General features: G+C 39.7%; 1 protein-coding gene across 2 annotated transcripts in view; it reads left to right on the forward strand.

Moving 5' to 3' along the window:
• The window catches only part of DEPTOR (DEP domain containing MTOR interacting protein), a 125,643-nt gene extending 110,431 nt beyond the window's left edge, over positions 1-15,212 (forward strand). For both annotated transcript variants that reach the window (XM_016156609.2, XM_016156621.2), the window contains exon 9: positions 6,368-15,212. In XM_016156609.2, coding sequence (XP_016012095.1) covers positions 6,368-6,496 — 129 coding nt within the window. In that variant the 3' untranslated portion in view covers positions 6,497-15,212. The remainder of the gene's footprint in view (positions 1-6,367) is intronic.
• Positions 15,213-15,484: the final 272 nt, after the last annotated feature.

A 15,484-nucleotide genomic window follows, 5' to 3' on the forward strand; every position in this document is an offset into this window, starting at 1 on the left:
CAGTGGGACAATCCTTGGGCTCTCGGATCTACCCAAGGGCTTGTCAGACACCTGCCAGCGCTGGCGGAGGGAGAGAAGTTAGAGGCAAGATTATTTAGTTGGTTTGGCTCCTTATCAGGAGGAAGGCTGGAGTTCCGCCTAGGTAATTATCCCAACTGATCACACCCTGAACTGTGCCGAGTCCTGCCCCCCTTTCCTGTTAACTCTTACCAGACCCACTGTGGTTTTGAGGACTTTTCTCTACTGCACTGCCGTCTTGCTCAACGACCTCACTTACCTGTGACTTAGGAAGGTTTTGTTCTTCCTTTTCATTAAGGGTAATGTCCTCCATGTTCTCTATGAAGTTAAGGTACTACCTTTCTTGTAGGAGATGAGTTCAGAGCAGCTACACAAACTTGTGATTGTTCTCTTTTCTGTCAACTGAGGCAATGAGAGAATTGCAATCGAATCTTCGAACACAGATCTGATGAAGCAGAAGAAAAGTATCTTAGCCTCACTTGAATGCTCATTACCACCTGGATGGCGTCTAAGTCTCTTGACCCCACGTAGGAGATAATATGTACCTAAAGTAAGTTGCCACATATTGTTTGTTTTTCCGAATACAGAAGAAAGATAATTTCCCCCCAGGCTGTGTGCTTCCTGTGGTTACTTGTGATGTGTGTTTATTGGCAGAACATAGTGTTCCGTGGATGCTAATTCAAAGTCTGCGAGAACTGAATATGTTACACGGTGCTACCTGTATTTCTAGATCGTTTTGCACATTTTTAGTAACAGGACATTGGAACCGCTGGGACCACAGCAGTTGTTGGGACCGCTTAGCGAAAGCTATGACGTCTTTCCTGACAGCCTGACTCTAAAAATACTACCTTGAAAATAATCATGATAAATGGTTTGTTCATCGTTTGTTTGTTTGTTTGTTTGTTTGTTTGTTTTCGCCTCATTCGAGGAAACGATTTGAAATAAATGACTAAGTTTACATATTGTTGAGGATTTTAAGTGACACGAAAAGCAACCCAACCTTAACTGAGTAAAAACCTTCTCGTGAAGTTGGAAGAGCCTAAACATCATCACAAGATATTTGTATTGACCTAGACCGTTTAATTAACAGGTAAAGAAAGCAAAGGAGGGGGGAGGGCGGACATTTGCCTTCTATTCTCTGCATTCCTCAAAATTCCATATGCCTGTCATAGTTTATAAATCTGTATTTATGTAGGGCTGTGGAGTCATATGGAGCTCGAATTCCAGATGTGGCATTTAGTCGTGTGACCCTGAGATTCAGTTCATTCATAAGGATCGTATTGGGGATCTTGGATTGCCGGCGACGGAAAATAGTTATTATCGATAAAGAACAAGAACCAGGGCAGATTTGAGAAACTAAATACCAGAGCAAATAAACCTCTCCTCAGCTCCAGATTTGATGGTCCAGGAGAGAGAGTCTGATTGGCCACACGTGGGTCAGGTGACTTCCGTGGGTAGGGGAGGGCACCTTCAGTGGTATTTCTATCCCTGTCGCCCGCAGCAGGAGCAAGGTTGACAGCACGAAATGACATCAGGTTGCTTTCGGCAGAATGACAGCCGCATGGTCACAACCTAACAGACGTCGCCGCACGGCTATTAGGAGGATTGTAAATAAAGTAGGTAAAGTACCTGGATTGGTGCTTGGAAAAGAACAGCTTTTCAATAAATCTACTTGCTGCTTCGAAAAGGATTCTCAGCCATTTAAATCTTTATTTGATATAAGTTCTCTACCTACCAGTTGTTAAGCCTTTTCCCCCATCACCCTATGATAGAGGGTCTTCACATCACCTTCGTATTCCCAGAAGAGAGCTCAGGTGCCGGCACAGGTAAGAAGCATTATAGGATAGGATATGAGTGATTCATGGTGCATTTGCTCTAAGCCCACTCTTGTTCTCTGCTGCTCTGGAGAGCATGTGGGAATGCAGGGGTGAGATTGTTTTTATGTCAGTGGTAGCCTTGAATCAGCCTTATTTTAAAAAGAGTAAACCAGTCACAAACTTTGGTATTTGAAAAATGCTACGCGCATACACGCACGCATGCACACGATCCTTATTTTTCTAAAATTAAATTCATTTCAAGTTGGCACTCTCCAAGTTGATAAGAAGTTCAATATAAAATCGTTTTGGTGCCCTTGCCCGTGACCTTTCTCTTTGGGATTATACGCCTCCTGGCCCCCATCCTGAGGTTTGGGCAGTCCAAAAAAATGGACTGTGACCAGCATTAGATACTCTCAGCTGGCTCTGTTGGCTGCTCATGTCCCACCTCAGAACTTCTGGGTGTATGTCCTGAGCACCGGTCACTGACTGCCCAGCCTACAAGCACACAGCCCTTGCCATTCAGTTCTGTAGCCTCCAAGAGCCCCCACAATCAGAGAGAGGCACACGAGACCCGTCTTTGAATCAGCCCCGCAAGCCCCTCCCCACTCCACAGGCATCTGTGAACTGCTGCCACCAGACCCCTCTTCCCTTTAGTTCTCCTTCTTCTTCTTTTTTTAATACCAGCTTCGTCAAGGTAGAATTCACACACCATACAATTCACTCGTGTAAAGTATACGGTTCACTGGTTTTCAGTGTATTCACAGGGTTATGTAATAATCACCACAATCAATTATAGAATAGTTTCGTCACTCCTAAAAGACGCTCTGTTCTTATTAGCAGTCACTCCCAGACCTCTCTCGCCTCCCCAGCCGTAGTCTACTTTCCGTCTCTGTAGCTTTGTCTGTTCTGCACGTTTCATATCAATGGAGTCATACAACACGTGACCTATCGTAACTAGCTTCTTTCACTTAGCATGATGTTTTCAAGGTTCATCCATGCTGTAGCATGTCATCGGTTCCATTTTATTGTTGAATAATACTCCATTGTATGGATACACCAAATTTGATTTCTCGCATCAGTTGTTGGACATTTGGGGTCCTTCGGTTCTTGGAGCACCAAGAATCCCTCTCTTCAGCTATTCCCCTCTGGTGGCTCCGGATCAGCGATCACAGACACAGTTGTCTGTCAGCTAGGAGTAAGAAAGTAGGAAATGATAAGAAATGAGAGAATATGTGTTCATCTAGAAGGAATGTCTCCTACTCAGCCATTGCCAAGTGCCTGTCCAGACGTGGTGACATTAGATCTTTCGAGAGAGGCCATGACTGTTCAAGAGAGGCCAGAATCTGGATAATTAACATCAAAATTTCCTAACTTTTAAATGTTGATCAGTTAAACAAACAAATACCATGTGGGAGAGACAGAATATAATTCTGATTGAGACGAAATGTTGACAGTGATTCCTTTAATTTTTTTTTTCAATTAGAGTGAACATTTAATATTATTTTATATTAGTTTCAAGTGTACAGCATAGCAGTTAGACATTTATATCATTTACGAAGTGATCTCCCTAATTAGTCTAGTATCCGCCTGGCACTATACATAGTTATTACAATATTATTGACTGTATTCCCTGTGCTGTATGAAGGTGATTCTTAAGTGATTCAGGAATATTCTCATTTTGGGGAGCCTGTGTGGAGAACTTAGCTGGAGTGTGCGCTCACCTGGCAACTTTTGGCCTCATTTTACAACACAAAAAGGCTGTTCCTCTCTGGAAGAAGGGAGGACCTAGGTCTTAAGTCAATCAGGACAGGGTTGGAATTCCTCTCATTCTTTGGCTCATGAGTATGCTGGTGCAGAAAAAACAAAGCACCTCCCAATGTTGTCATTAAATTAGTGCTAAATTGTCCTGCAAATTACTTGTGTTGACTTCAGGATGGATAATGACCTTCTAGCGAGACTTTGATGATGGCTTTGACTTCACACATGGTCATGAACTGCTGATTCTGCACAAGATGTTCTCTGAATCCATGAGAACAGATTTGTGGACATGGGAAAGGAGAAACATGGATTGTGTGTTCTCCTTACGTCCAAAGTTGCCATAATAACTTGGGGTGAGGAGTGGGAAATATTGAGATGTGTGACAAGTGTTTATTGAGGATATAACCATTCTGCATGCCACTGTCACTTTCCATTTTTCATGTAACCGTAAAAGAAGTGGGTATTTTCAAAGAAGTTCACAGAACCCAGCATTGGTGTAGGGTTTCATATTTGCAGAGAGGTTTAAGTGATTTAACTTAAACCTGTGAGGATACCTTGTTTTATAAACGATGTTGTTGAGACATAGAGGAGGGCAAATGGTTTAAGATCATCCAGCAGATGAGCCTAGACTTAAATCCCTATGATTAGATTCCAAACCTTACATCTTTTCCACAGCTGCTTTTTTAATACTTTCCAATTTTGGTTTATCTATGTAATGGGTATAGATATTTTTAGACTTAAAATACAGTATTTTATTTTGTTATTTTATATATTACATTTCGTATTATTTATGTTATTTTATAATAATACAGTGCTTGGGTTTCTATTGCTATTACCCGCTCAGAAAACAATAGAGGGAAATGGTGATTTTCAAGTATTTTAGTATTTTCACATTCTTTGAGTTGTTAACATTACTTAATTAATCGATTAGTAATTGGGAGCAAGTGTGCACATGAATTATTTAGGCATTCTACTCAAAGAAATACGGTGATTATATTTCAGAACAACAGACATGGGAGAGCATTAAGTTAATCGATCTCAACCAAACTTTCTTCTTTCCCTCCCTTCTCCCCACTTTCTCCCTCTTCTTCCTTTTTGCCTTCTTTTCTTTCTTCCTTTTCATTTTCTTACTTTCCCAGTAAGCGAAGGGATACTTTATAAGAGGCAAAAAAAAACAAAAAAAAAAAAAATCTTTAGACTCAATCCTAATTGTGCATCTTGGCTTAATACACTCATTCATTCAATTCATTCATCAGTGAATATTTATTGAATACTTCATTAGTTTCCTAAGGCTGCTGTAACAAATTAACACAGACTTGTTGTCTTAAAACAATACAAATGTATCATCTTATAGTTCTGGAGTCAGAAGCCTGAGATGAAGGCGTCAGCAGGTCTGCGCCCCTTCTGGAGGTTCTGAGGGGAGAATCCATTTCCTTGCCTTTTTCAGCTTCTCGAGGCCACTTGCATTTCTTGGCTCCTGGCCGCTTCCTGTAGCATCCCAAACTTTTGCTTGTGTTGTCACATCTCCTACTTCCGCCTTTCACTTTTCTTGCCTCGCTCTTATAAGGATCCCTGTGATTACATTGGGTCCACCTAGGTAACCCAGGATAATTCCCTTATGTTAAACTCAGGTGATCATCAACCCAAGTCCATCCGCAGCCATAATGCCCCATTTTCCATGTGAACTAACACATCCACAGATTCTGGTGATTAGGACATGGACATCTTTGAGTGCTGGGGATGTTATCCAGCTTGCCACAAGTACCTACCATATGCCAAGCATCATACAAACTTGTATTCTGTTGGTTTCTGTTTTGCTCTTATCATTGACAGCTGGAGATCTATGTGTCTTTTCATTTTTCTATTTGAGTGAAATAAGTCACTTTTGGTGAATATTCACCTCTTCAGCCATACAACAGATACACCATTTGTGTCAGTTAAATGGAAAGTAGCCATTAAGAGAAGTACTTCCATTTGGGGCAGTAGCTATGGTAGGACTTCCATTCCATCTGGGACAGTAGCTATGAGTCCGTTTCAGACTCCCTATGACATATCCAGAGTGGCCTCTCATTATTGAATGATGCCCTTTTATTTTCTTATTGTAATTCACCTATCACAGGTTAATTAACACTGACTTAATATAAAAGTTGGCCTCGTCCATTTTCATAAGGATAGAAAATACAGAAATGTGTGGAATTTATCATTTCAACTGGGATAGTATGCCAAGTGAAAGGAAGCACTATTAATAATTATGCAGAAACAGCAGAAAAGAGGATTGTCCTGGGAACACCAGGCCATAGGGTCTTCCTATACACTGGGTCCAAGTGAATAAATAACAGCCATAAATACTATGATTATGAAAATGTATCGAGTGCCCCATAGGTTCAGAGCACCGTAGTAGAAGCTTTATACACTTTACCTCATTTAATTCTTACAACAATTTTAGAGATGGTATTATTATTATTATCATCATATTATTAATCATCCTTATTTTAGAGTTCAGAAAATAGGGCTCAAAAATTTAAATTCCTAGCTTAAGCTAGTAAGTTACTGAGTTAAGATTTAAACCCAGTTTTGTACAACAAATCCCTTTTCCATTACATTGCCTTCCAGAAAAAGTGTAGCTTCTCAGATATTATTGAATTACAGTGGCTAGCTGGGTATAGTTGGGTATTTTAAGAATGACATCACCTATTAGATCCATATAGTCTTTATTGGACATCTGTGAAAAGCTAGGAGCTGTGGTAGATTCTTCTTCTTTGTCTTTCCTTTAGGTCTGTCAGTTTGTCGTCTCTGTAAATGGGCTCAATGTGCTGCATGTAGACTACCGGACCGTGAGCAATCTGATTCTGACGGGCCCACGGACAATTGTCATGGAAGTCATGGAAGAGTTAGAGTGCTGAGCAGATGGACCTACCAACCCTTCAGGCACCTGTGGATGAGCAACACCAAAATGACACAAAGCAATGCAACGGGGACAAGACAGCCGTACAAATGGGTGGCTTTGGACGTTCATATCTTTTCTCTGTAAATACACATCTTGAGTTTCATACACTGTCTGAATGTGGAAGAACCAGGTAATACATCTTAGAAACAGCACCTATGTCAGTGTAGAAAAAATTTAAGAAACCGCATTTTCTTACTTGGTAGAATTGCCTTACCTGTTTTCTATTTGTAGTTCTTATCCACTGTTTTTTTTTTTTTTCTTAGTTTGCCGAAAGTGGTTGAAATGTTTCTCTAGCCAAAATAGCAACATACTAAAATTCCCTTCATCGGAATCAATAGAGTAGTTTTTACAGACTTAATTTGTACTCTCACCAAAATGAGCATGAAACTGTTTGTTAAAGGATGTAGATAAATTTCACTGATCTTCAAATTAAAGCAACAGTCAAAGGAATAGTACCTGTTAATTAGCATTTCGAAGAAGGTTTTAAAGCATTCAAGTGCTTAAAAGCCATCTAAAATGGCTTTTTCTTAATTTCTTTAACTATGGCATTAGTTAAAAAATAAAAGCAAACATTGTGATGATATGGGTGGGTAGATAGGGAGATACTACTTAGAATTGTTTTCTCTCTCTGAGCCTAAATCATTTTGTCCTTTCAATCAGCTCCAGCAGCTTTCTAGAATTAATGCTGAATATGTTGAATGTCAAAACAGAGAAGTTTGTATATATATAATTCAAAATCAAGCCTCTGGCAAGATTTCACCTTGAAGTTGTCCCTTTTTAAGTGAAGTATGCTAGAACTTGGCCCACATGTGATAAAACTTGAAACTAAATTGCCTTATTGGCTTGAATTTTTACTAACTTTCTAGTGTATTATTCTAAGCACATGGGATGCTGCTTATTTGGTGGGATTATTTTTCACCAAAAGCATCATCTTGTGTTGTAACTTTTCAGCTCACTTGTATATATATACGTTTCTTTTCTTCTTCTTCTTTTTTTTTTTTTTTTTTTTATCTAGAAAAGAATGGATTAAGGGGCTGGTGTATAGAGGAAATTCCTCAAAGTGCCAAATTAGGGAGTCAGGGAATTCTAAATTCTTCTTAATTTCATATAATGCATTTTAAACGACAAAGTTACTTTCTTATTATATATTAATAAAATATAAATGTTGTACCTCAGCCATTTTTTTGTGATAGGTTATCAGAACGTATTGGTACTGGTGGAATCAACATACCGTGCTAAAGATGTTTATTTTATGTTATAAAAATGTTTATATATATAAACATTTATATATATAATATATAAATATATATATGTTTCTGGTAATCCAACTTTTCTGATCTGTTCCTTTAGTTAGAGAATAGGATTTTGAAGTAACATAGAATGTCTAATATTAATACAGTTGACATTTGAGAACTATTATCGTCCCCATACATATTATTATATGTGCGTTTATACTGTACGTTTGTCTCTATGCTACAGTACTTAACATGTATGCTCTGTTTTAATCCTCATCACAGCCCTGCAAGGTAGGTATTATCATCCTTACCTTTTGGTTGTGGAAACTAAGTTTGAGCAAGTTTAAAAATTGTCCCAAAGTTCACACAGCTGCAAGAACTACTAAGTGATGTAGCCTGGATTCAAACACAGTTTATTTAATCCTAAAGCCTATGTTACCCGGCCCCCCACCCAACACCAGCCTTTTCCCATTAAGGGTAGCGGTCCCCAACCTTTTTGGCACCAGGACCTGGTGCTCTTATAAGAATCTAATGCCTGATGATCTGAGGTGGAGCTGAGGTGGTGATGCTAGCGCTGGGGAGCGGTTGCAAATACAGATGAAGCTCAGCTCGCTGGCCTGCTGCTCACCTGAGCTGTGCAGCCCGGTTCCTAACATTCCACAGACAGGTATTAGTCCAGAGCCTGGGTGTTGAGGATCCCTGCCCTAGGGACCTTCTGTGGAGGGCTTACTCTGTGCCAAATGCTACGCCAAAACTATATGTCACTTATACTTATTGACCTGTGAGGTCAGTATTATTATCCCCATTTTACAACTGGGGAAACTGACTCATAAAGAGGTTAGTCTTATGCCCAAGGGCACACAGCTGGTAAGTGGGAAGCCTTGCCGTTCAGCTTTAAAAATGTTTATAACATCTTTAAAAGATGAGTCTTAAATGCTTTCTGTCTCCAGGTGTTCATTAATCGACAAAAGAAGGACAGCCTTTTGGGAAATGTCATCTTCTTGCCTGCTACTTGTCCATTTTGCTCACGTCCTAATGCCCGTCATCCTGGACCCTGGCTTAATATCACTTCCCTTTAGCCAAGCTAAGCACCAGGGAAGTGTCTGGCTTCATTTACTCCACACGTCTTCCTGCCTGTGAAATGTCCTCGATTCAGAGAGTGTCATTGATGCCTTTGGTCAGGTGAATGCCAAGGTGAAGGAAGGGAGAGAGGGAGGAAGGAAACCGTTTCTTCTTTGGTTCCCATCACTCTCAGTTTGGAGACCAAATGCTAGAGAATTCTACGTAAGGCCAGGAGAGCTTCACCTTAGCTACCCCTCCAGCCTGCTCCTGATGCCCTCATACTGTAATTACAGAGAATGTAAATTCTCCTTGGAGCCCCATCTAGCTCCTTCCAGCCGTTGTACCTGCAGTTTCTCATCCTTGAAATAGCCTGGAAAAATTGGTCTCATTAACTCCCTTTAGATATTATCTCCTCTGAGAAACCTTTGCCAGCTCCCTAGTTCTGAGGTTGACACTCCTTCTCTAAATTGCCATGGACCCAACCTCCTGTAATTATAGTCCTGATGACATTACTTTGAAATTGTCCCATAGGTGTCTTTCTCCCTAACTACACTATAACATCTGCAGAAGAGGGACTATGTCTTGTTGCCCAGATATTCCTTCCACCTGACACAGTTCCTGACATAGAGTAGTGTGTTAGTTACCCATCGCTGTCCAGCGAACCACCCCAAACGTGGCTTATAACAGAATTTATTCACTCGTGATCCTGTGGGTTGGCAGTTCGGGCAGAGCTCGGCTGGGATGATGGTCAGTCACTGCTCTGTGTGGTGCCAGTGGGTCACACAAACACTTGTGGTCAGTGAGCAGGTTGATTGGGGGCTGGCAGACCTTGCATTGCTTTTTGCATATGTCTCGGTGTTGGTGGGGGCTCTCAGCTGGTATGCCTCAGCTCTACTCCACGTGGCCTTTCCCTAGAGCTAGTGCAGGTTTCCTCTTTAGACCATCATGATATCAAAGAAAGTGAGAATGGAAACTGCAAGACCCATTGTGGACTTGCCATGGTACTTGCATAGCAGTTTGTTGGCAAAAGTCACAAAACTAGCCTAAAATCAAGAGGTAGGGAAACAGCCTCTGTCTTTCGGTAAGAGGAGCTGCAAAGAATCTGTGGGCCTTTTTAATCCACCAGGAGTTGGTACTCCCTGCTTTTTAGATAAAGGACCAAGAAGTCCTCTAGTTATTGAAAGCCTTCACCTACGCAGGCACAATTTACTGACCAACCACTGGGTACAAGTGTAACATTATTGTGAATGAAGCCAGTGCCTAATGAAAGCTTCGAAGTCAGAAAATGCTAAAATGAGAGTGCTAAATGGAGCCTTGAAGAGCACAGTAAAAGCAATTTTACAAATGGCTGCTCAATCCTGCCCATGAGAAACAGGCGTGGAGTCATCAGGTGTCATGGCCAAACTTGTGAGGCTTGTTGGGTCCAGAGCCTGGGCCAAATACCTGTCTCCTGTCCTCTGACTCCCCTCCCCACAGCACACCCCCCCCCCCCGCCCCCACAATCCTATGTCCTTTACAACACAGTTTTATGCAGTTTAGTCACGCATAATTCAGTGAAAACAGGCCTTTGGCTTTGGGGTACTATAGAATACAGATGGTACCGTGTACCTGTGAAGGTTAAGGGTATATATTTTAATTGACTCAGGGCTTGGGTTGTTAAATTATATTATTAAAAAATCAGTATTTTGTGTGATCTTTCAATAGTTGAACTGCTTTAACATTTAGAAACGCCATTCCTAATTGTAACACCAAGAATTTTTTAAATTAACAGTAAGCAGTATTCCTGAAAGATTTTTTATTTCATGTGTATATGTGTCCGTGTGTGGCAGTATATCGCATGTGAGTTTTCACTCATGGAGAATCCCCGAAATGGCTTTTTTTGTTACCAGAGAAAACAGGTGTTTGTGTAATGTGTATGTTTTTGTGACGGAGATGGTAATCGCTTTTTTTGTTTCTTGATTGGCATAGTATATGCTATCAGTGCAAATTTGAAAGCCATGTTTGTTAATTCTGCTGTAGAAAGAAAAATGCAGTTTGCCTTTTGGTTGGCCCTCTTCCTGGTGTTTTAGTATTAATCTCTGTTAAATAATTATATAAATTGATAAGGGGACTAGTTGAGAAATAATGGGTAACATGAAGAAGATATCCATGTTTGAGTAGATTAGATGTGATCGACTTTACACTGTCTTAAAAAAGGTAAATGTGTTGGTGTCATAGCAATAATTTAAAAATCATTGCTTTCAGTTCAAAATGGAGTCTCACATTTTCAGCTATTCATTTGTTTCAAATATGCTGTGAAAATAATCGACTTTCAAGACCTATTCTAAACTGATGATTTTACCTATTCTCTCCTACTGAGTATTAATCCTGATTTATTTTCGTACTAAATGATCAGAATAACTTTTCAGTTTCACTAATTGGTTAGAGTCTATTGATATCATTGGCTATGGTATTACTCATTTAAGTCAGAATTTCAGGTATGTTTTTCCTCAGTTTAATAACAAAAGGGCAAATATGCGGTGTATCAAAATGCAGATCATCATCAAAGTTAGCATATAGTATTGTCAAATGCATTAATATATGTACTTAATATATATGTTTATTTTAAAATTAGGTTGAAATTTATGTTCTCCCTTTCTTAAAAATTGTAGCATTATAGTCAAAGTTATAAAATGAAAATAGGTAAAATAGCATGAAATAAATGTTAAATTTTTAAAACAATGACTTTAGGGTTTCAGCTTTTCGTGTCTTTTAGAACAGATTAGCTATTTTTTATCCTAAAAAAAGGGGGGGTTCATTATAAAGCTGATCTACTACAAAACTATCAGAGAAAACACATGGGACTCATCTCTAATTCTCTAATGTAGCCAAAAGTGCCATTTGTAAAACTACTTAATAATGGTGGATGTTTTCTGAAGCTCTTTTGCCTGAAAAGTGCATTAAAAAGCTTTTTCTGTACTGTATTTGAGTTGAAATCATTTTCTCTCTACACAGCCTAGTGTCGATGAGTGTTTTGGAATAATCTATATGGAAAATGCTATATGGTTATTTACTACTCCGAGAGAATGTTAGTCTTTTATTTTCACCTAATTAGGAAATCAGTTACATCATTCAACATGTGTAGGGAGCAGGGTAAAAGTATGAGTGCTTATTTAGACTATACTCAATATTAACCAAAATAACTTTACATTTTTCTCTCATTCATTTATTCATTCAAGAAATCTCACTGAGGGTTTGTGTTTTGCTGGACACTACACATAGCCCCTGGGAATACAAAACTGAGACATGACCCTGAATCCAGCTCATCCTTTAAGTCACCTTGAGTCTGTCTCCTACGAGTCTTCTCTCCATGCAGAAGGAGGAATATGAAATAATGGTCTCGAAGCAGGGGGGATTAATGCCCAAAACCACCACTCAACTCAAGAACCAGAACATTGACAACCGCTAACATTTAACTGTAGCCTCCTTCCTCATCCTTTTCTTACCCCAACATAACTGCAGTGCTGAATACTGAGGCCACCATTCCCTTGTTCTTTTTGTTCTTAATAATCATTTAGATTTCTTTTTTAAACAAGCATTATTAAAAGAGTATCAAGTTTTATATAATCTTCTGGGACGTGCTCATTTTCATTCAGGGTTCGATCCTTCCAGATATTTGTGTGTAGTTGTAATTAATTCATTAGAAGTCTTTGTAAATTTATAGAGCGCATGTTTTTATCTATTTTCTTATCATTGGGCACTTGGGTTGTTTCCATTGTTGTCATTGCCATAAATGAACATTCTTATACCATCTTCCTGGGGGCAGGTGAAGGGGGTCCTCATAGGTATCCGCTTAGGAAAACTGCTAACTTTACAAGGGAAATGTGAATGCTGACTTGACAAGATCACGTCTAAAATGTTCCAGAAGTGGTTGAACCAAGGTACATTCCCATCCAATATATAAAAGTTGGTATATGTTTATCAATATCTTCTCCAACACTCAATATTGAGACTTCTTAATTTTTATCAAATGTGTTTGGTCAATGACATTGAGAATCCTAATTTGTTGCAAAGCTCACAAAACTTTAAGCGCAAAAAATGTGAGATGTAGTTTGTAATCCTAACCTACTACATCGGTGTCTTCCTGATGCCCAGGGTGTCTTGAAATGTTATCCTAATACAACACTATGATTCAGATGAGGCAAGGATGATTGGAAGTCAGTATAACATATTCAGGAACATCCAAAAAATAATTTATTAAGTACATGTGCCTGTCACTAAATAAGATAGGTCTCTGTCCTTATGAAGTTTACATATTTTGGGGGGGGTACACAGACAATAAATTATATAAATAAAGCAGTTCATTTCAGATAGGAGTAAGTGCTAAGAAGTAAATGAAACCAGATGGGGTGATAGAGAATGACCAGGAACTCATCCAGGTGGTCAGTGAAAATGGACCTGCTGCATTAATTCCTTTGAGGCACCATTCACGTTGCAGTCTATGTGAACAGCGCCCCCTGGAGGTATGCAGTGCAACAGCCCTGAGCAAAAAATAAAACCCCAAAAACTGCAAACCTGATGTTATGCATTAAGGCCTAGGATGGGATTGAGCCAACTTTAGAGAAATCCGGAAGAGTATTACAGGCCGAGGAAGCAGCAAGTGTGAAGGCTGGAAAAGTCACAGGGGTTAAGAGCATGGGCTCTGGAGACTGCAGGTCCGGATTCAGGTTCCAGCTACAGCACCTGGGAGCGTTCCGTTCCTCCACCTCTAGGTACCTGTTCCTTTATCTGTAACTCATTTGACTACTGCAAAGATTAAATGAGAAAATGAATATAAAACGTTTATCCTTGTGTCTGACCCATAATAAATAATCAACAATTGGATATTTTACTTTTTTTATGCCCAGTAAACAGGAAAAAAAAAAAAAAAAAAACTTGGGAAGTTATGACTTACCCCAAAACTCACATCAACTAATGTATACCTGGGGCTGGAAACTAGGCCTCAGAAATGTTTAGTCCAATCCTTTTTTTGATACATCTTTCTATGCCTTGATTTTCTCATCTATAATGATCTCATCTATACTGATCTCATATAGCCATTATGAAGATTAATGAGTTAATACATACAAAGGTCTTAATACGGTTCCTGGCACATAGTGCTCCAAAAATATGTCTTCATCACCAACAATATGCACTTTAGTTGTTTGAATTGTCATAGACTAGACAATAGGTTAGAAAAACGTATATGCTCAACTTTATTCGATTAAGTACACTAAACGAAATCGCCCATGCTGTCACTTTTGCTATATTTCTCAGGGACTGAGAAGCAAAGAGATTCACAGGTTGGTAGAAAATACAGCTTTGTGGCTGTAAGTTGGAAGAGAGAAAAATAATTCTGCATTGGATCCTTTATCTTATTCAGCTACCTAGCTTTGGAAACTGAAAATTATATATAAATAACTTACTAAACATAATCATTAAAACTCCAGATTTCATATAAAACATGTCACATAACTGCAAAATATTGTCTCTTTACTCCCTGATTAGGCTCCCAGCAGTTCTGCAGCCTATTAAGAAAGCAGTAAAAGTAATCAATTGTTGGGCTTTACCTCTGGCAAACAGCAGTTCTCAGGGCTTTTGGAAACTTAGTCTTGATTATGTCGCACCTTAATTGAGTCACCATTCCATTTGTCTTTTGTGGACAGCTTTTCTAAACCTGGAGGTTTAGGAGACTCATGCTGGAATTATGTAAGCAAAACCACCACCCTGGGCTTCTGTTAGCACAAGCTTTCTGCAGGCAGAGTGGAGGCGCAGGCTGTTGCTGGCCTCATACACCTGATGAATGTACTGAGCAGAATAAGAGTGCTCTGTGAAGAACGTGGCTGAGGTCTCTCATGTCCTTACACCTGGGATTTGGTGACTCTTTTCCTTTGCCTGTCATTCTACCTATGTTACTTTCTCTGCCTCTTGGAACTCCATATCTTATTCTGAATGCCCTTTACTCTCTTGGGGTTAAATATTAAACTCATTCCTTCCTGAACTCTGAAATGCCTGAGTCCGCAAAGAATGATTCATAATAGGAACTCGCGAAGGTGGCGAGTGACACCTCTCGAGGTCCAGTCCCAGTGGATAGGACAGTAAGGAGAAGGACGGAAGAGTGAGGAAGGATCTTTGCTTTGTATTACCTCGACTTTGAAAATGTGTGTGTGAGTGTAGCCAAAACTGCGAGACGGGCCCAGATTTGAAAACATCTGGATGTTCCTGCCACTGAGAAAGGTGAAGAAGTGTGACACAGACCATGTGATATGGGAAGGTGAGAGTTAATTAATAGCAGGGAGACTGCCACGTCTGGTTTTTAACAGCAAAGAGGGAGGTAAAAAAAAAAAAAAAAAAAAAGCCATGTGAGCTCTGAAGAATACTGGAGGCCACAAACGTCAGACCAGTTCGTCTTTGTTAGACAAACAACCCCACTTTTTTGAGATTTTCTTTCAGCCAGTCTGAGCCACGTCAGAGATGCAAGACTTGCCAATGCTTTCCTTGCTTGACATGCAGTGGGAGGAGGTACTGTACCAACTTACTTTTAAAGTACACGTCGTTTCTCATCACAAGCCAATGATAACACACTCGTTTACTTCTCTGCTCCTTTCAATCCACCTTCTTTGCTTTCC

The sequence above is a fragment of the Rousettus aegyptiacus genome, unplaced genomic scaffold (assembly GCF_014176215.1).
Source record: "Rousettus aegyptiacus isolate mRouAeg1 unplaced genomic scaffold, mRouAeg1.p scaffold_m13_p_15, whole genome shotgun sequence".
NCBI lineage: Eukaryota > Metazoa > Chordata > Mammalia > Chiroptera > Pteropodidae > Rousettus > Rousettus aegyptiacus.